At 45.4% G+C, this 20688-nt stretch overlaps 1 protein-coding gene across 6 annotated transcripts in view; it reads right to left on the bottom strand.

Moving 5' to 3' along the window:
• Positions 1–20688, bottom strand: part of kansl1b (KAT8 regulatory NSL complex subunit 1b) — a 151529-nt gene that overhangs the window by 86878 nt on the left and 43963 nt on the right. For 4 of the 6 annotated variants that reach the window (XM_060904458.1, XM_060904460.1, XM_060904456.1 and 1 more), the window contains one exon: positions 17239–18427. In XM_060904458.1, the coding sequence (XP_060760441.1) occupies positions 17239–18359 (1121 nt within the window). In that variant the 5' untranslated portion in view covers positions 18360–18427. Of the gene's footprint in view, positions 1–17238; positions 18428–19300; positions 19413–20688 lie in introns of all 6 variants that reach the window. The other 2 variants (XM_060904457.1, XM_060904459.1) reach the window with 1 other exon arrangement.

The raw sequence follows: 20688 nt of genomic DNA, 5'->3' as shown, positions 1-20688 counted from the left end.
ACTCTTGCGCAAGTGATTCTCCTCGCTAGCGCTTCTGATTCGGAAAGCGATAGACTCTTAAAGGAGCAGAGCCGTAGATGGTTACTTGTTAAGTTGTTATATAATAGGGAGTGATAGCCTACTTTGTTTGATTTTACTTTTTAAAAAATGCTGCAGGCAGCTCCCGACACTTGGTTTGTTATTTAAAAACTACTTGAAGTTGGGAAGTCTTACTTAGTTCTTAGTGTAAAAGAATCCAGAGTGTATTTTCATTTATTTTCCACTGAAAATGGTGAGCTGTAATATAGTAGGGAGTGATTTATCTTTTTTTTATTGGTGAATATTTATTTTATTATTATTTTATTTCTCATTTTATTCTAACTAATGTTTGACTTTATTGGACAAATGCTGCTGGCATCTCCCTGCACAAAATTTCATGTTCAATTTTACAATTAAACAGACATTTCATGGATATGAAGGTCTGTGTCAGTGTGTGCTATGTTTAATTTCATGTGAATTATAATGTTTACATTTATCGGTTGCACATATCGGTTATCGGCATCCCAATTCCATAATAATCGGTATCAGTATCGGCCCTGAAAAAAACATATCGGTCGATCCCTAATTTACATCATCGTTATAGAGAGATCACATCACACCATCACATCTCCCAGCTGGAATTCAGTGCAGTTACACTGGGATCCTGAACGCTGCCGGATTTCGTCCCACAGACGGATGTGACGGCAATAAAACCTGACCGCGCTCAAATTCATTATTCACAATTCGATTTCATTCGAAGCTGTCGTGCTAACGCTAATGTGCCACGATTAGTTGCTGTCAGTTATTTAAAAAGCACAGAGGAGACACACACACACACACACACACTCTTTCCTTCCCTCCTCGTGCTGTTGATGATTGAACGCTGAACTCTGCGTAACCTGAGGGAAAGAAAAAAAAAGGAGTCATGTGCGACTAAGAGGAGCGGCGGTAAAGCAAACGGCGGCGCAGGCCGAGTGGTCAGGTACACATCAGCACTGCTTGGACAGCGAGGCCAAAATCCTGTGCACAAGCCCCTCCCCTGAGCGAGGCTCAGCTTTAACGCTATTGGCTGCGGTGGAGGCACGTCACGCACTTGGACAAATACGAACACGCAGAAAAGAGACGTGGATTTACAGCAAGAGCGACAAAGACTGAAAATCATCATGGAGAGTGATTTCAGAAACAAGTTCACAGCCCTCAGCAACCAGTCAGACTGCAGTTCGCAGCCCTCAGCAACCAGTCAGACTGCAGTTCGCAGCCCTCAGCAACCAGTCAGACTGCAGTTCGCAGCCCTCAGCAACCAGTCAGACTGCAGTTCGCAGCCCTCAGCAACCAGTCAGACTGCAGTTCGCAGCCCTCAGCAACCAGTCAGACTGCAGTTCGCAGCCCTCAGCAACCAGTCAGACTGCAGTTCGCAGCCCTCATCCCACAGCAACCAGTCAGACTGCAGGTCCCAGCCCTCATCCCACAGCAACCAGTCAGACTGCAGGTCCCAGCCCTCATCCCACAGCAACCAGTCAGACTGCAGGTCCCAGCCCTCATCCCACAGCAACCAGTCAGACTGCAGGTCCCGGCCCTCATCCCACAGCAACCAGTCAGACTGCAGTTCACAGCCCTCATCCCACAGCAACCAGTCAGTCAGACTGCAGGTCCCAGCCCTCATCCCACAGCAACCAGTCAGACTGCAGGTCCCAGCCCTCATCCCACAGCAACCAGTCAGACTGCAGTTCACAGCCCTCATCCCACAGCAACCAGTCAGTCAGACTGCAGGTCCCAGCCCTCATCCCACAGCAACCAGTCAGACTGCAGGTCCCAGCCCTCATCCCACAGCAACCAGTCAGACTGCAGTTCGCAGCCCTCATCCCACAGCAACCAGTCAGTCAGACTGCAGTTCGCAGCCCTCATCCCACAGCAACCAGTCAGTCAGACTGCAGGTCCCAGCCCTCATCCCACAGCAACCAGTCAGTCAGACTGCAGGTCCCAGCCCTCATCCCACAGCAACCAGTCAGACTGCAGGTCCCAGCCCTCATCCCACAGCAACCAGTCAGACTGCAGGTCCCAGCCCTCATCCCACAGCAACCAGTCAGACTGCAGGTCCCAGCCCTCATCCCACAGCAACCAGTCAGACTGCAGGTCCCGGCCCTCATCCCACAGCAACCAGTCAGACTGCAGTTCACAGCCCTCATCCCACAGCAACCAGTCAGTCAGACTGCAGGTCCCAGCCCTCATCCCACAGCAACCAGTCAGACTGCAGGTCCCAGCCCTCATCCCACAGCAACCAGTCAGACTGCAGTTCACAGCCCTCATCCCACAGCAACCAGTCAGTCAGACTGCAGGTCACAGCCCTCATCCCACAGCAACCAGTCAGTCAGACTGCAGGTCCCAGCCCTCATCCCACAGCAACCAGTCAGACTGCAGGTCCCAGCCCTCATCCCACAGCAACCAGTCAGACTGCAGTTCGCAGCCCTCATCCCACAGCAACCAGTCAGACTGCAGTTCGCAGCCCTCATCCCACAGCAACCAGTCAGACTGCAGGTCCCAGCCCTCATCCCACAGCAACCAGTCAGTCAGACTGCAGGTCCCAGCCCTCATCCCACAGCAACCAGTCAGACTGCAGGTCCCAGCCCTCATCCCACAGCAACCAGTCAGACTGCAGGTCCCAGCCCTCATCCCACAGCAACCAGTCAGACTGCAGGTCCCAGCCCTCATCCCACAGCAACCAGTCAGTCAGACTGCAGGTCCCAGCCCTCATCCCACAGCAACCAGTCAGTCAGACTGCAGGTCCCAGCCCTCATCCCACAGCAACCAGTCAGTCAGACTGCAGGTCACAGCCCTCATCCCACAGCAACCAGTCAGACTGCAGGTCACAGCCCTCATCCCACAGCAACCAGTCAGACTGCAGGTCACAGCCCGAATCCCACAGCAACCAGTCAGTCAGACTGCAGGTCCCAGCCCTCATCCCACAGCAACCAGTCAGTCAGACTGCAGGTCCCAGCCCTCATCCCACAGCAACCAGTCAGTCAGACTGCAGGTCCCAGCCCTCATCCCACAGCAACCAGTCAGTCAGACTGCAGGTCACAGCCCTCATCCCACAGCAACCAGTCAGACTGCAGGTCACAGCCCTCATCCCACAGCAACCAGTCAGACTGCAGGTCCCGGCCCTCATCCCACAGCAACCAGTCAGACTGCAGTTCACAGCCCTCATCCCACAGCAACCAGTCAGTCAGACTGCAGGTCCCAGCCCTCATCCCACAGCAACCAGTCAGACTGCAGGTCACAGCCCTCATCCCACAGCAACCAGTCAGACTGCAGGTCCCAGCCCTCATCCCACAGCAACCAGTCAGTCAGACTGCAGGTCCCAGCCCTCATCCCACAGCAACCAGTCAGACTGCAGGTCCCAGCCCTCATCCCACAGCAACCAGTCAGACTGCAGGTCCCAGCCCTCATCCCACAGCAACCAGTCAGACTGCAGGTCCCAGCCCTCATCCCACAGCAACCAGTCAGTCAGACTGCAGGTCCCAGCCCTCATCCCACAGCAACCAGTCAGTCAGACTGCAGGTCCCAGCCCTCATCCCACAGCAACCAGTCAGTCAGACTGCAGGTCACAGCCCTCATCCCACAGCAACCAGTCAGACTGCAGGTCACAGCCCTCATCCCACAGCAACCAGTCAGACTGCAGGTCACAGCCCGAATCCCACAGCAACCAGTCAGTCAGACTGCAGGTCCCAGCCCTCATCCCACAGCAACCAGTCAGTCAGACTGCAGGTCCCAGCCCTCATCCCACAGCAACCAGTCAGTCAGACTGCAGGTCCCAGCCCTCATCCCACAGCAACCAGTCAGTCAGACTGCAGGTCACAGCCCTCATCCCACAGCAACCAGTCAGACTGCAGGTCACAGCCCTCATCCCACAGCAACCAGTCAGACTGCAGGTCCCGGCCCTCATCCCACAGCAACCAGTCAGACTGCAGTTCACAGCCCTCATCCCACAGCAACCAGTCAGTCAGACTGCAGGTCCCAGCCCTCATCCCACAGCAACCAGTCAGACTGCAGGTCACAGCCCTCATCCCACAGCAACCAGTCAGACTGCAGGTCACAGCCCGAATCCCACAGCAACCAGTCAGACTGCAGGTCACAGCCCTCATCCCAAAACAACCAATCAGAATTCAGTTCACATCCCTAATCCCAAAACAACCAACCAATCAGAATACAGTTCACACTCCTTAAACCACCAAATCAGGACACACTCCACACCTCTAATCCCACAACAACCAATCAGAATACACTTCCCAAAAAAAAAAAAGCCACTGCAAACCAATCAGAACACAGTTCCCACCCCTAATCCGACTGCAGTTCTGTTTAAAATACAACTGCAACCAATGAGACTGCACTTCACATCCTGAATGTCAAAGCAGCCAATCAGATTCCAGCTCGCACCCATGATGCCAGAGGACAGACAGACAGACAGACAGACAGACAGACAGACAGACGAGTGCAAACTGGGAAAATGCAAGAACAAACCAGATCAGTAAAAGATAAAACCTCAACCGACCGGCTCAGTGACCTTCACGTCAAAGAAAACGATAATGTTAACCAACAGGCTCAAAGATCTTTCACCCTTAAACACACACACACAAATTCTGGCATGAATCGGTTCTTACACGCATTTGATTTTCCTGTCTTAAACATTCTCGCTTATTCACTCAGACATCTGTTCTGTTTCACTGGAAGAAATGAAAAACCTCTTGGTGCATCATTCATGTTTGGAAAACAGAGAATCCCCACAACACAGACAAAAGAATGACAAAAGGAGAGGAAAACGCAAAAACAAAACAGACAGCTACTCACGTTTATATTGTTTGGAGAATTTTACAAATTTTAAAAGAGAAGAGAAACGTACATTCCACGCTCGGCCCCCGAATCACCGCGGCTCTTAACGCTTGCTTTACATTTGTGTAAAATCGACGCCGCAGGTACCAGAAACATAACGGCGCCGAACACAACCGTGACTGGCCCACGTCATCACAACACATTTCATCCTACACATTTTCCAGCTGCTGCTTCTCATCCTCGAACGTCAGAACTCTACAATCACGGCTGTGTTAGCACACGCATATAAAGCGTGAGGATCTGGAATGAACTACAGCTGCAGGTTAGTGCTGTCGATGCAGACACCAAGAGCCGCTGAAGAGCTCCGAGCTGCTCAATACAGACGAGTTAAAACACGCCAGAAATGCCTTCAGTCAGAATTCACTTCATTTAGAATTAAATCACATGAAATTCGTCCCGCCCCCCCCAAAAAAAACATTTCAGAACACATTCTGTCCGTATTATTCTCCAGGCAGCTGCGATACATCGCGCAATAATAAATCATGATCACGATACAAATTTGCAAAATGATTCAATTCAATGAGGAAAAAAAAAAGAATTCCGATTACACTGGGGAACAATTTGAAAAAAATTCTGTTAGATTTTTATGCTGATTAAAACTAAAATTGGCATGCTGATTCCAAAATTGCAGTCAGTTTTTTTTCTAGCACATCAAGTTTTCTCCACAGCTTACCCTCCAGATAAGCAAAATTCCACTGTAGTATAGGGCTGCACAGTTAATCGAATTTAATCGAAAATCGCGATTTTGGCTGCCACGATTAAATTAAATGAAAATCGCGATTTATTTCCATTTAAAATGCGAGCTCTGCTGCATATCTGATCAAGCACTTTTTGACCAGTACTCCGCCAAACCATTAGGGGGCGAACCGACGCATGTAAGGTTTCATTACTCCGCCTAAATAAGCAAGCAAGCCAAGTGCGCAGAGCTTCAGCGCAGCGGTATCTTCAAGGGGTGAAAGCGTGAGAGTAGGTAACAGATTGACTTGAGAGAGAAAAGCTAAGGCCAAAAAAAAAAAAAAAAAAAAGTGTGTTTCCGGTAACATGAAATACTAAACTAAGGTCGGTAGGTAGGAAAGTTTTTTTTTTTTCTTAATTTTTTTTTTTATTTTGTTTGAAAAAATTAACACAAGTAAACATCTTACAAAATAGTATTTTGGCACAGAATCCTTTATACCACACATCATAAAAAAAAAAAGTGTTTTAAATCTTTAAACAAATTTAAAAAAAAAAAATATTGCGAGGGTTCGAGTTATGATCTACAGAAGCGATATTTCATGATATTTTCATGTAATAACGTGAAAACACCTTATCAAGAAATAACGTGAAAATAACGTCCTAGGCTAGACTACTTCCATTAAAAACAGACGGCCTAGCCTAGCCTACTGTAGAACTTAGGGCTGTAACGATATGCGTATCGAAATCGAAATCACGATACGCAGAGCCACGATCCGTGTCGCGATACAAGAAGGCAGAATCGCGGTACACCCTTTCAAACTTCTCCTCAGCCCAAAAACAGAGGTGCTTCCAAACTTCAATTTATGAATCCTTTACTTTTTATTTAAATTACTTTTTAAACTTACTTAAATTACTTTTATTTTTTTATATCTATTTCGTAAGTCGTTTTTTCGCCGACCTGCGACAATCTTCTGCGAGTCACGCAATGTCCACACTCGCCACTGGCAGAGCATTCGTTTCTTTTAAGCGGTCGCCATTCTGGTTGCGACGCGGGGAGCGAATCTGTAAACAAGCAGCTCATTGGCTGGCTAGGTGTGCCACAAGCCAATCACAATCACTTGACCGGAAAGGCATGCAGTGTTGCCAGATTGGGCGGGTTTAGGTGCTTTTTGGCTGGTTTTGAACATATTTTGGGGTGGAAAACGTTAGCAATATCTGGCAACACTGAAGGCATGTCTGCTTGGGCGGAAGCCTTCTGCGGCAGTTACATTTTGACACGCGAGCAACGTTTCACCATAAAAATTCCGTAATTTCCATCTGTTTTCCGCGATCACAGAAAATCATTGGCCCTGTGAGAGTGAGACAGTGAGAGAGCCACACCCCCCCCCAAAAAAAAAATCTTAACGGATTTACACGATTTGGAAAAATGACTTTTTCAGAACCGAAAAAAACAGAGCTTCCGGCTCAACAGTATCATTGAGAAATAAAACAATCTTTGGATCTACATTTGTTCATTTTTGCATACATATTACTCATTCTCTGCAGTGGTCTGAATTATTTGTTATTAAATAGTTAATGTAAGTAAGTAAATGTTAATAAGTCAAATGTACTACTTTAAAAATACATTTAAAAAAAAATCGTGGGCGTATCAAATCGTGGGTCAAAAATCGCGATACGAATCGAATCGTGAGTTGGGTGTATCGTTACAGCCCTAGTAGAACTTGGGTCGAGCAAAAACATGGCTGAATCCTGAATGACTCCTATTTGTATAAATAGGGGACTACATAGGCGGCAAAACGTAGTGTTTTTCCCTGCCATGGAAGTGCACTTGTATACTGAGGAGGAAGCAATTTGCATTACAGCCTTGAATGAGGATTCAAAATGGCGGCTCGGCTGCAGGAGGGCTGATAGAAGTGGCGAAACATTTTACTTATCAACGTTTCTTTCACAACTTGAACGCGTTGAAACAAAAAATGACAAACTAACGCCGCTTACACTAAAATATCGAGGGAAATTTGTAATAAAAACTTTACGGTTGGCAATTTCGACGCGGAAATTCTCGATCGGTCGGGTTACCGGAAACACACTTTTTTTTTTTTTTTTTTTACTTGGCCTAACCATGTCGGAACAACAGAGTCCATCTGTGTCTGAAGAAGCAGGGGGAGGTGAGGAGGAGTTCGTCCTTCGAAAGGGCTCAAGTTCTGTTATTTGGACGTATTTTGGATTCAGCCTCAGTATAATGCTATGTAATTGTTGCAATTGAGTTTTCAGTTCCTTCATCCTTTGGTAATTTCTTGGATAAATTTCATTTATTTGTCATTTGGAAATCAGAATTTCTCTCTTAAATTTCATTCTGCATTGAAAGCTGTTCATATTGTTTGTTTGAATATAGTGAAATAAAATTTAAGTGATTTCCCTAACATCAAGAATAATCGTGATTAATAATCGTGATTATCATTTTTTCCATAATCGTGCAGCCCTACTGTAGTAAGACTATTTGAAGGTTATGGAAGAACGTTATCAGGGTAGACGGGATGTACATGTGATGGCTGACTATTGTTGGAGCATCAAACGCGATAGTCCTCAAGCTGAACACTCCAGAAAGAGCTATAAACGTACATTTTTACCTGAACTACCTGCACAGGCAGCACGGTGGTGTAGTGGTTAGCGCTGTCGCCTCACAGCAAGAAGGTCCGGGTTCGAGCCCCGTGGCCGGCGAGGGCCTTTCTATGCAGAGTTTGCATGTTCTCCCCGTGTCCGTGTGGGTTTCCTCCGGGTGCTCCGGTTTCCCCCACAGTCCAAAGACATGCAGGTTAGGTTAACATGGGGCGGCCTTGGGCTGTGGTGCCCTTGAGCGAGGTACCCATACATGTCAACCTATACGGAATGCCCGTATTTTATACGGATTTGATTCAATAAACGTAGTATACGGGCGTATAAAGAAAGTTATACAGATTCTTTAAAAAAACTTCAATATTTATTTAGAGCTATAATCAATTCCCACGATGATAAAAGAGCGCATAACATTTACAAACGTACTGTACACCACAGCCAGCCAGTAAAGAGTCTTATGAAATCGCGCGTTATCTTGTGGTAGCGAGACGTCATTCCACTTTTGATCATGCGCACACTGCATTGTGAGAATCCCGCCAACCGTGACGTCATAGACATATAAACATAGACGCCGCCTTCTGCATAGAATCATACATCATCCTCGCCGCCATATTGGATGTGGCAAAGTGGAGATTCTTCAGCCGTCTCTGGTATAGCGTCTAGACAGTAGCCGAGAATAAAGATGCCTCATTCATGTGCTGCGTTTAACTGTACCAACAGGTTTACCGTCCAAACGAGATCACATGGGATTACCTTTCACAGGGGAAACTGGAAAAATACTTTTCATTGTATTTGGTCATTATAACGTAATTTTACGAACAAATTTTCCTGACTTTGTGGCTAATATGAAGTCTCGCGCATAATAGCCGCTCGGTGAAACCTGTCTCCAAACAACGAAGTATTTCCTTCGTAACTACGCTGATAACACTGTGTTTTTGTCAAACATTGGAGCTTTGTATTCATTCTGAAGGTTTGTTGTTATTAATATTGAATAGAAAGTAACTAGGATACATCATTGTTAATTATCATTCAAATTTTAGGTAAATTATTTTAATTTGCATCTTATACGGATTTTATAAGGGAAATACGGATTTTGGAGGTTGGTTATACAGGTTTGATTGACCAAAGGTTGACGTACGGGTACCGAACCCCTGACTGCTCCCCGGGCGCTCTGGTGTGGCTGCCCACTGCTCTGGGTGTGCGCGCGTGTGTGTTTTCACTGCTTCAGATGGGTTAAATGCAGAGGATGAATTTCACTGTGCTTGAAGTGTGCATGTGACAAATAAAGGCTGCTTCTTCTTCTTGCACACAATTATAATGACAGTAGCCGTATCCTTTGTAAAAACATAGTGTTAAATAAACATTGCAGTCATGCCTGTTTCTTTCATATTTCACTGTATGTCAATATTTGTAAATTTTTATAAAACAAGCACATATCTGTGAAGTACAGGATTTTTCATATTTTTTAAGAAAACGGGGATCCTATAGTTCAAAAACTTGACGTGGGGCCATTATTAAAAAATGTTCTGTTTCCGGTCCACCGGCCGGGTGAGCGCCGTTTGTGCGGTTGAAAATTTTTTTTTAACGCCGGTTTTTCAACATTTTTTTCGGGGTCATAAATCTAAACTCGAACTTGACATTTCCGCATTCCCAGGGCTTTCCACTAAGTCTCATACTAGCCAGCCATGACAAATAAGTAGCCAGCCAGGGGGAGTAAACACAAAAACTCCTGTGCACGCAGTTCCCAGGATTAAATGCATTTTCCACAGACCATTTATTTATTCACTTTACTCAAATACAAAGTAAAATGGCAGTAAATCTTCTCTCTTTTCTTGCGTATTGCATCATGAGGCGTTCCTGGCTTGTAAATCTCTTATTTTCGGTGCATGACACATTCACACAGCTGAGCATGCTATGAATTAACAACGACCACGGTCTGCAGTGGGGCGACACAATTAAACACTCAGCGAACATTTCTCCATTTGTGTATGAAAATACACTCCAACCACTCAGTTTGGTTTCATTTACAACCAACGGTGTCTTTTGATGCCAGCACGTAATTGAACGAGAGAAGACTGGTTTACCGGAGACAAAATAAGCGTCATCTCTGCTTCTGTCCCCTCTGACGGCCCCGACACACTACTGCCTCCGCCGAGTGCGCGCGCACTCTGAACCGAATCAGCTCTGCGCATGCGCCGTGCGGCACAAAAAAACGGCAGCCACCATGAAGGAAGCAGATCTGGAGTTTTCAAACATTTGCTTAAGTGCGAAATCGCAAAATGGTATTCTAGCGAAAAACAAAATAGTAAAGATTCAGAAACACAAATCATTCAGTGATCATTTTAATAGTGTAATTTCATCCGAACTAGGCCTAACGCCTAGTTCTCCTACAGGATACGCCCAGCTTTCATTCAGATACCTCACCCTGTAGAGCGACAATTTGACACAGCAGTATAAATACGCCTATAGACAGACACACAGATGAGTAGACACACGTTTTATACCCGTCTCTCAGACACACCGCTCTTAACCAACACAAACACACCGCCTCCGGCTCTCCTGGAGACGGGAACAACTCCGAGGGAGATTTCAAACACAGAGTTCAACACCCAGCTGCCCTGTACAGGGACATGGGGCTAATTATTAGTGGGGCCATTATCTACATTTAGGGCAGAGAGAGAGAGAGAGAGAGAGAGAGAGAGAGAGAGAGAGAGAGAGAGAGAGACACACAGAGAGGGTGAGTGAGAGACAGAGAGCTGAAACAATATTTCTGTTATTTCACCTCAACCATAATGTCAAAGACCTTCAGCTCATTAAAGGGGAACTGAAGGCAAATTTTTTATTCTCAAAATTCTATTTCTCTCATTTTATTAAATATCGGAATGCATGTTTGATGGCTATTCTGTCGCTGCTACAGCGAGTTATGAGTGTGAAATACGCTCTGTAATATATCAGTCCATATGGCAAAGCAACGGCTGTAAACTAGATTCGTTGAGACCTGTGCGGGACATCGTAGGACTACAGCGGAAATCAATCAAAGTGACCGACATCTGCCAATGTTCCCCGTGTCTGAAATCGCTCACTCGTTCACTCCTCCCTACTCCCTATATAGGGAATTACTCTATAGAGGACTCTACAGCGAGCTCGTTGGTAAAATGAAACCCCTCTTTCGGACACTCGTCCGTCGTGCTGGTATTTACGTCATTACCGTCGCACAATTAAAGCGTGCCAGATCAGCCGGCTGCTGGGTTTCAAAATAATAAATCCATGCGTGTGTTTCTGTGATAAATCCATATTATACTGAGCGCATTTCCCACATTAATCAATACAAAGCACCTGCAGCTTTCACTTCTTTACATCAAGCCTCAACACTTTCTTTCTTCTTCGCCGCTGACTTTTATTAAATCACATTCCAGACTTTTAATTTGATTTCTTTCAGCGCGACCGCAATGCATGATGGGATATACTGCTTTGGTTAGTGACCATCGTTGTTCACTAGTTTCCATGATGCATTGTGGGATACTTTGAGTGCACTATATAGGGTGGAAATAATCCTCACTAAGGTTTCGGACAGTGCTACAAAATGGCGTCCGCACTATAGAGTGAGTCGGGAGCGATTTTGGACACAGCGGTGGTCAGAAGACGCGCGCGCCTTCTTTCGAATGCTGACGTAATCAAGCCAGAAGTTTTGTTTGTTTTGATAACAATCAGGAAAGTTTGAAAAAAGTCGGCAGTAATCGTCATTTAATACGATTTATACGTCATTTAATACGTCATTAAATCGTGCAATACTTCGTTTGGAAAACAGTTTTCAAAATGGCGGCACTGACACCTGGCTGACACTTCATGATTCGAAGTCTCGCATAAGTCTCGTGAAGATCGCGCGGATAAGCGACGCCTGCCGTGGACCAAACCAACTAAATTCAACACGGATAAAAACCGAATAGGCCGATAAGTATCAGATTTAATTGCAATTAGCTGCCACTACAAGTCACGATATACAGTAAGGGTACTAAAACCCAAAACGTAACTGAATAACACGTTAATTAAGAAATAAAGCAAGTTTAAAAATGACTTCAGTTCCCATTTAACACAGTCAGGGTTTTACAACTGACCAACCACGATGACTCAAACTCCGGGGGGGGGGAGGGGGGGGGGGGGGTTGAAGAAAGAAAGAGAGAGAGACATTGCATTCACATTACATCATGATCCCAAAACATCTACCTCCGACTAACAAACCTGAGAAAGCTAAGAAACCTGTGTAGAAAACTGATGAAAGCGTTTAGCAGAGAAACACCAGGCCTGTAATACAGGGCTTTATTATTAAACAGGATTTAAATCTAAGAGCCTGCTGGGGCTGGGGGGGGGAGGGAAGTGTTGCACTGACATTGCATCATCTAAAACGTGAACACGTGGGGTGAAGTGAAACTGAAACGGATCACAGGGAGGCACCGAACTCTCGTTAAGATCACCGTTACACAGGCTGCGAGAGCAGAGTAACGGCCTCCAGGGCGCACCGCCATCAGACTCCCACAGCATTAACACACACACACTTGTGCTTTTACTCTCTGTGTGTGTGTGTGTGTGTGTGTGTGTGTGTGTGTGGGGGGGGGGGGGGGGGGGGGGGGGGGGAGTGCGCACGTGTCAATCCCTACACACGGACACATTACTGTTAGACTAATCGAGCAAATTCTCTCGCGCTGAGGAAGGTGCAGCGATACAGCGCAGCGCATCCGTCAACACAAAGCAAAACAAACATTTTAATGCAGCACTCACCCCAATCCGCAACCACGAGAGAAACGACACAGGCTTTACAGAAAGGGAGTGAGAGAGAGAGAAAGGTAGGGAGAAAGTGTGAGAGAAGAAAGCGAGTGTGAGAGAAGAAAAAGAAAAAGGAATGAAAGAAAGCAAGTGTGAAGAAAAAAAGAAAAAGCGAGTGAGAAGAAAGAAAGCGAGTGTGAGAGAAATAAAAATAAAAGCGAGTGTGAAGAAAGAAAGAAAGAGTGAGAAGAAAGAAAAATGAGTGAAAAGCGAGTGTGAGAAGAAAAAAGAAAGCGAGTGTGAGAAGAAAGTGAGAAAGAAAAAGAAAGCAAGTGTGAGAAATAAAAATAAAAGTGAGTGTGAAGAAAGAAAGAGAGTGAGAGAAGAAAGAAAAATGAGTGAAAAGCGAGTGTGAGAAGAAAAAAGAAAGAAGAAAGCGAGTGTGAGAAGAAAGTGAGAAAGAAAAAGAAAGCAAGTGTGAGAAATAAAAATAAAAGTGAGTGTGAAGAAAAAAAAGAAAAAGCAAGTGAGACAAAAAGAAAGAAAAAAATGTGAGAGAAATAAAAAAGTGAGTGTGAAAGAAATAAAAGAGTGTGAAGAAAGAAAAAGAAATAAAAAGAAAGACTAGATAGAACTTGCCGCCAACAGCGTCGATGGGGACGCCTCCGCCTGGTAGACTACACGCCTTATTAAGTTGTGATTTGGCGATGGACATTTGATCTCACAGTAACCTCAACCTGTGACCTTTTAACCTCAAAATCTAATCAGTTCATGTTCGTCCCAAAGCGCACAAATGGTGAAAGTTTGGTGAAATTCCTTTCATTAGCCTTTGAGATATCGCGCTCACAAGGTTATAGGACGGATGCGCAGACACACGGACAACCCGAAAACATAATGCCTCCTGCAACTTACGGTGGCGGAGGCATAAAAAAAAAAAGCGAGTGTGAGAGAAATAAAAATACAAGAAAGAAAAAGAAAGCGACTGTGAAGAAAGAAAAAGAAAAGGCGTGAGAGAAGAAAAAGAAAGAAAGGTAGGCAGTATGTGAGGGAAGAAAAAGAAAGAAAGAAAGAAAGAAAGAAAGAAAGAAAGAAAGAAAGAAAGAAAGAAAGGTAGGGAGTGTGAGAAGAAAAAGAAAGAAAGGAAGGTAGGGAGTGTGAGAGAGAAGAAAGAAAAACACTTCCCCAATCATGTTGTTCTCATGCAGTAATGCACTCGTATGCTAGCTGATGCGAACGTGATCATGACTAAGACAAAAATAAAGGATGGTATTTACTAATCGAGTCACGCCAGGTTACAATAATCGCCATGGCAATTGGGAAGTTCATAACTGCAGATACTGAGAGAACGCTGAAACAACAAGAAAACGTTCTGAGCTACAGACATGCCCGCTTGAGCCACTTTGAAATGAGCGAGCTTTGAAACCAGGCTGTGGGCGGAACCGATCAGTGAAGGTGCAAAAAGACCTAAAAACCCAACACCCCTCAACATTTCCAACACCCCTCAACATTTTAAAAACAATTTCAGGTTTTGTTTTTTTTGTGCAAATTTTCCTTAAAATCTGGCAACCCTGCACGACAGCCTGCAAAAAGCTTGGCCAGGGAGCAAAATGTTTAATTAGCCACGCTTCAGGTAATGACTCCTCTTACTTTCTAACGCACCGATTTCACTTCGCCGGTTCATTATTACACTGCAATTTCCATACTTCTATAAAATATGTTTTCATTAAACCCGAGGCGGATAATCAGGATACGCTTGTTTTTGCTGGAATGAAAACGTAACATGACGGCACCGCTGTATCGTACCGAACTAGAGTTTTGGCTCAGCTCTAACTCCAACTATTTACAGCGGGCAGGGAACGATTCACCAAGTTCACCATTCCATATTGGGTTCATGATATTTCTGGGGGGGGGGGGGGGGGGAATGCAGCATTATTTTCCGATTCTTTATCAACTTAAATATCCCTTTTGTTACATTACAGAGGGGAAAAAAAAAACACTTTTATTTAAATTTTCTGAAGAACCAACAATAGTTGGTTCTTCCGTAGCTACGTTTGTAAAGGGTCAGAGTAAAATATAACGGTCTACTGATTAAAATACTCCTTTCATTAGCGCGATTAACCAGGAAACTTTGAAATTACAGGTGATTAAATGTCATCATTATACGGCAATACAACATGTTCAAGACGGAAAAAAAAAAAAAAAAAAAAGTTGTAACATCAGTCCGTTGGGCCATTTCCCCCGGCGTGGCCATACTGGATTAGCCTGATATATAGATGTATTAGGAGAAAAAAAAAAAAGTGGCACTGCGTGACGCAGGATTCAGCACGGCAGCACACCGCATCATGCATCAAACGGATAGAAGATAAGCAGCTAAAGATATATTTTTGTAAACAAAACAAGCAGTAAACAAGCCACTACCTTATTCTGATTCCTTTTCTAATCCTGCAGCGCTATCATTTTTGTGGAGAAATGCAAACAAACTGACCGAGACCATAATATTATACCGTAGTAGAGTACTGCACGCACCTGTCCACCGCCGCTGAAATGACATCACGCATGGAGTAGTTATGGCGGCCTCGCTGACAAAAAACAGTCCCGTCTATTTTCATCACTTTAGTGGTTATATCATTAAAATTCAACATGCAGCTTTTTTTTTTTTGAAAATAAAGGACAAAGACCGACTCTTTGCTCAGTTTGTTTATTTATTTATGAGATATTTTCTTTAAAAATTAAAATAAAGCGCTAATAAATAGACCTTTTCTTCATAAAATTTTATCAACATTTGCTACTCTTTCAGCAGTCTATAAAAAGAGAGCTCAGATTTCTTACTAAATCCACTTGTGTAGTCAAACAGCAGCTCTTGCATTTTAGGTCTGTTTTTTGTGCATTTCCACAGCATTAGTGCTGCGTTACTTCCACCTACGGTGAAGTCACGTACATTCCTGCACCCTCTGCTGCCTCAACAATGCAAATACAGCAAGGAAAAACAAAGATTACGCAGCCTGATGATGATGATTTTTTTTTTATTTCATTGATTCTAAGGGTCATAAATTTGTGTGACGATAAATCATGATGCATCAATACACGCCTAATTTACAACACGGGTCATTCTAGAACTCGAGGGACATTTCGCGTCTGAGACAAACCGTGTGTTATTTTCCACAAAAGAAATCTCGACTGAATCAGTTTTGAACAATAATATCACATTATGACAAACTTTCACCAATAGCGATACTTGATGCCCATTTTATCCATCAGACGGTAAATGACTCCCACCCCTCCAAGTCTTTGATTGCTGATTCATCCATTCAACTCGAATAAACAAACAGGAAGTGGTTCAGTCGAACAACCCGTTTGATTTTTTGGGGGTTATTCTAGTCACGTTATAAAATCAAGTGCAATTGTGAAAGTCTGTTTTCTGTACGATGTGAAATTTCAGCCGTAAAAATTTTTTTTTTTTTAACCCGTCCCAATGCTCTCGTCAACTCTGTTCTAAAACCACATCAAATCCACAACGCCTTTTAATACTGCGCACGACACCTGCACCCAGTGAGGTCACTTCCTCTGGCGGGAAACTTCAGCAAGGCCGTGAGGGACAGAGTGTTCCGTTTCTTCACTCATTAATCTGAACAAAACGTTGAGGGTTTTACACCGACGGCAGATTAATTATTCATCAACTCTGTTATTGTGATATCGGAGTGAATCTCGCAATCAGTTTTTAAAGAACGCAAGATTGTGCCGCGAGGTCGCTAGTTTGAGGTCAGCGTGTGGAGTCGAGACACAAAATGGGGGAAAACGTCGACTCAAGTCTGTTAACGGATTGCAAAGTTTAACGATAACCGAGTCGATGATGACTAACAGAGTCAACACTTGAAAACGCACCTGCGATTATAGAAGAACGGGCTGCGTTTACGTATTTCTCCGCATAAAATTAGAGAGATTTTTTTTTTTTTAAAAAAAAGCACCGCTTTGCTGGATTTCGCTACAAGCCGATTAAAAACGCGCTTGAGCGGTGAAGAGAAGCAGGCAGAGAGCGATACAGTAGTCGTGTAGTGTAGTGAGCTGTGCTTTACAGACTCGCTATGCAGGTTTGACTTTTGAATTAATAAATAAATAATAAAAAAACACATAAATCAAGTGTGAAGACATGCCAGCACGCACCAGAGCAGAGACGCCTATAAAAAGTCAGATATTCACCTCCAGGGAAAGCAACACTCACATTTTCAGACGAGTTTAACCACCACCACCAGTTCAGCGAGTCAGACTTTAAAATGCACTACTCACAGAGAAACGTGGCGCTGCTCGACGTCCGCCCGAGCCAGCTCGTCTTCTTCCACGTCCGTTTCTCCTCCGGAGCTGCTCTCGGTTGCGTCCGAATCGAAGGCACTTTCCGCTGCTCGCAGGTTGGTGCTGCAGCTCAGCGAGAGTCGCTCCAGTTCAGCCGGCGCTGATCCGGCCCTCAGGAAACGACTGGCTTCTGCTCTCTCCTGATGGAGCCGGGGGGAATCCCGAGACCCCAGCGTACTGTCAATTAATCCACCAAGCTGCTGCTGCACGTGACGTTCCACCTGCTTCGCCTGCACCACCTGCAGCCGCTTGCGCAGGCGCCGCAGACGACCCTCGATCTCCAGCTGACGGCTCGTGACCTGCTGCGACCGATGGTGCAGGTCTCCTCCCAGGCTGCCCAGCGGGTGAAGCGCGGAAGGCAGCGAAACATCCGCGCTAAGCCTGTCCGAAACATTTTGCTCTTGTGAAGGTGCGCAAAAGGGTACAGGGGACTCGAGGACGTCCCCGTTGTTCAGACGGTCCCGTGGGCCGCCTCTCGGGCACTGATGATGCTCTGCGGAATCTCTAACGGGGCCATTTCCTGTCGGCCCCCCATGAGCAAGAGGAAGTGCTGCCTGTCCGTGCTTGCCTCCGTTCATGGTTACACTGTTGGAGTCTTTGCTCGCTTTTGTAAATTTCCTCGCCATGCCGTTAACGCTCTGCTGTAGGGAAGGCAGACTACTCGCACTGCCCGCACTCATGATGCTCTTCAGCTGCTCCTCTGAAAGCTCCAGGGTGTGATGTTTGCGCTGTAAGAAGCCAGGCAGGATATCGAAGACGTTCTGCAGCTTCAGGGTTTCATCCGAGCAGCGGTAGGAGGTCACGAACGGCTGGATTTTGCCCAAATCGCGACCCGATTCCTCCTTGTCGAAGGGTCCGGCCGCGCAGGACAGATGATCCTCTTTGTCGGATGAAGTTTTGCGTTTGACGGTGCCGTTTGTGGGGACGAGGACGCGGCCGGTGGCGCCGTTTTCCTCCACGGCACTCGGGTTGATAGCGGAAGAGGACGGAGCCAGTTTGAGGCAGATTCGGTGAGTGTCGGCCGGCGTGTCGGTCAGCGCGGGCGCCATCGCAGCCATTCAGCGGCGCGAGGGGGCCGAGGCCAGAGCCACACCACCCACCTACCGTCACGCCACAGGACAACCTGCTGTGGGACAGGACAAAAAGACGTATTGGTGAAACGCTGAAAGTCTCAGACGCTTAAAACAAACAGGACTTCATTTCTCAAGTTCTGCTTTTTGCTTCAAAGACATAAGGGGTGTTCAAACGGCAACTTTTACTCCGGTGTAGCACCGCGGCTGCCCCGGTACAGCGTTCACACGGTACAAAGTTATACCGGTGTAGCCCCTGAAAGCTGCTTAAACCGGTGCAAATCTAACCCTGCTCGGGAGGTGGTTTAAGAAATTTACTCCGGAGTAAATGCTAGTTTGCGGGGCAGCACCGATATAAAATGGGACGTCTGAACGCTACAGGGGTAGACTCGCTACGCGTGAGGAGAGTTGATTACATACGGGCATTGCATAATTTGCATCCTGGTATTTTGCGCTTCCAAAATGGCGAATATCAACAACAACAGAACTGCGCGTCTTCCAGTGTTGCCAGATTGGGCGGTTTTAAGTGCATTTTGGCAGATCTGAACATATTTTAGGCTGGAAAACGTCAGCAGTATCTGGCAACACTGGTGTCTTCATCCACGTTGTTTTCCCGGCCCTTGGTGATGCCATGACAACCGGGAAAAGGAAGTACATTTTCACGCATGCGCATATTTCATTTCCGCATTATTACTATCGTTTTCGTTTTTAAAACACGGCGGTTTTTGCACGGTCGCAAAAACTGCCGTGTGACCGCAAGCGGGGCTGCACCGGTGCTAACACGCTTCTCTCTACTAAGCAGGGTTGTGACGTGTGAACGCTCCATAAAATTTACACCGGTGTAAGATATATCGCAACAAAATACATCGGTGCAGCATCGATGCAAATATGTGCCGTGTGAACACCCCTAAAATAAAAATATATTTTACCAAATAAACAGTATCTAAAGTTCCAACCAGTCTGGAGTAATGTTGGATGGACCACTGTCTGAAGATGCACAGTCCCAATTCGGGTTCCAGCAAATGAGCAGTTTTCAAAGATCTACAACGGTAAGATTAAATCTCTCACCTCAGTTCAACAACAAAAAATAAATGGCATGTTTCAGTTTCTAATCAAGTCTTTCAGGATCCTTGTGCAAACCCTGACTACTGAAATTACTGGACTGAACTCAGTCCGACTCTAGATCAATACCCATGAGTAAAACACACTAAGACAAAACAGGATTAGGTTTGTGTTAATTAAAAGACATGTGATATAGTGCATGATTCATCCCATTATTAGTCGTAGTAGTGGTATATCTAGAGAACAAGGACTAATGTGTTACAGACGAGTGTGTAAGGACGGCCATGTTTAAAACACAGACGGCCATCAGTGTGGATCAGAGATTTCCAGGAAAAATCCAAACCGTTGGAGTCCTGAGGCCATTATTAAAAAATGTTCTGTTTCCGGTCCACCGGCCGGGTGAGCGCCGTTTGTGCGGGTGAAAATTTTTTTTGTAACGCCGGTTTTTCGACATTTTTTTCGGGTTCGTAAATCTAAACTCGAACTTGACATTTCCGCATTCCCAGGGCTTTCCACTAAGGCTCATACTAGCCAGCCATGACAAATAAGTAGCCAGCTGGGAGGAGTAAACACAAAAACTCCTGTGCACGCAGTTCCCAGGATTAAATGCATTTTCCACAGACCATTTATTTATTCACTTTACTCAAACACAAATTAAAATGGCAGCAAATCTTTTCTTTTCTTGCGTATTGCATCATGAGGCGTTCCTGGCTTGTAAATCTCTTATTTTCGGTGCATGACACATTCACGCAGCTGAGCATGCTATGAATTAACAACGACAACAGTCTGCAGTGGCGGCTACACAATTACACACTCAGCCAACATTTCTCCATTTGTGTATGAAAATACACTCCAACCACTCAGTTTGGCTTCATTTACAACCAACGGTGTCTTTTGATGCCAGCACGTAATTGAACGAGAGAAGACTGGTTTACCGGAGACAAAATAAGCGTCATCTCTGCTCCTGTTCCCTCCGACACGCTACTGCCTCCGCGGGGTGCGCGTGCACTCTGAACTGAATCAGCTCTGCGCATGCGCCGTGCGGCACAAAAAAAACGGCAGCCACCATGAAGGAAGCAGATCCGGAGTCTTCAAACATTTGCTTAAGTGTGAAATCGCAAAATGGTATTCTAGCGAACAACAAAATAGAAAAGATTCAGAAAAACAAATCATTCGGTGATCATTTTAATAGTGTAATTTCATCTGAACTAGTCTGGTTAACACCAGACCATATCACAAGTGAAATATGGTCTGG

Source organism: Neoarius graeffei, chromosome 22, assembly GCF_027579695.1.
Source record: "Neoarius graeffei isolate fNeoGra1 chromosome 22, fNeoGra1.pri, whole genome shotgun sequence".
Taxonomy (NCBI): Eukaryota; Metazoa; Chordata; class Actinopteri; order Siluriformes; family Ariidae; genus Neoarius; species Neoarius graeffei.
The sequence above is the reverse complement of the archived record's forward strand: the minus strand, read 5'-3'. Positions and strand labels throughout refer to the sequence as shown.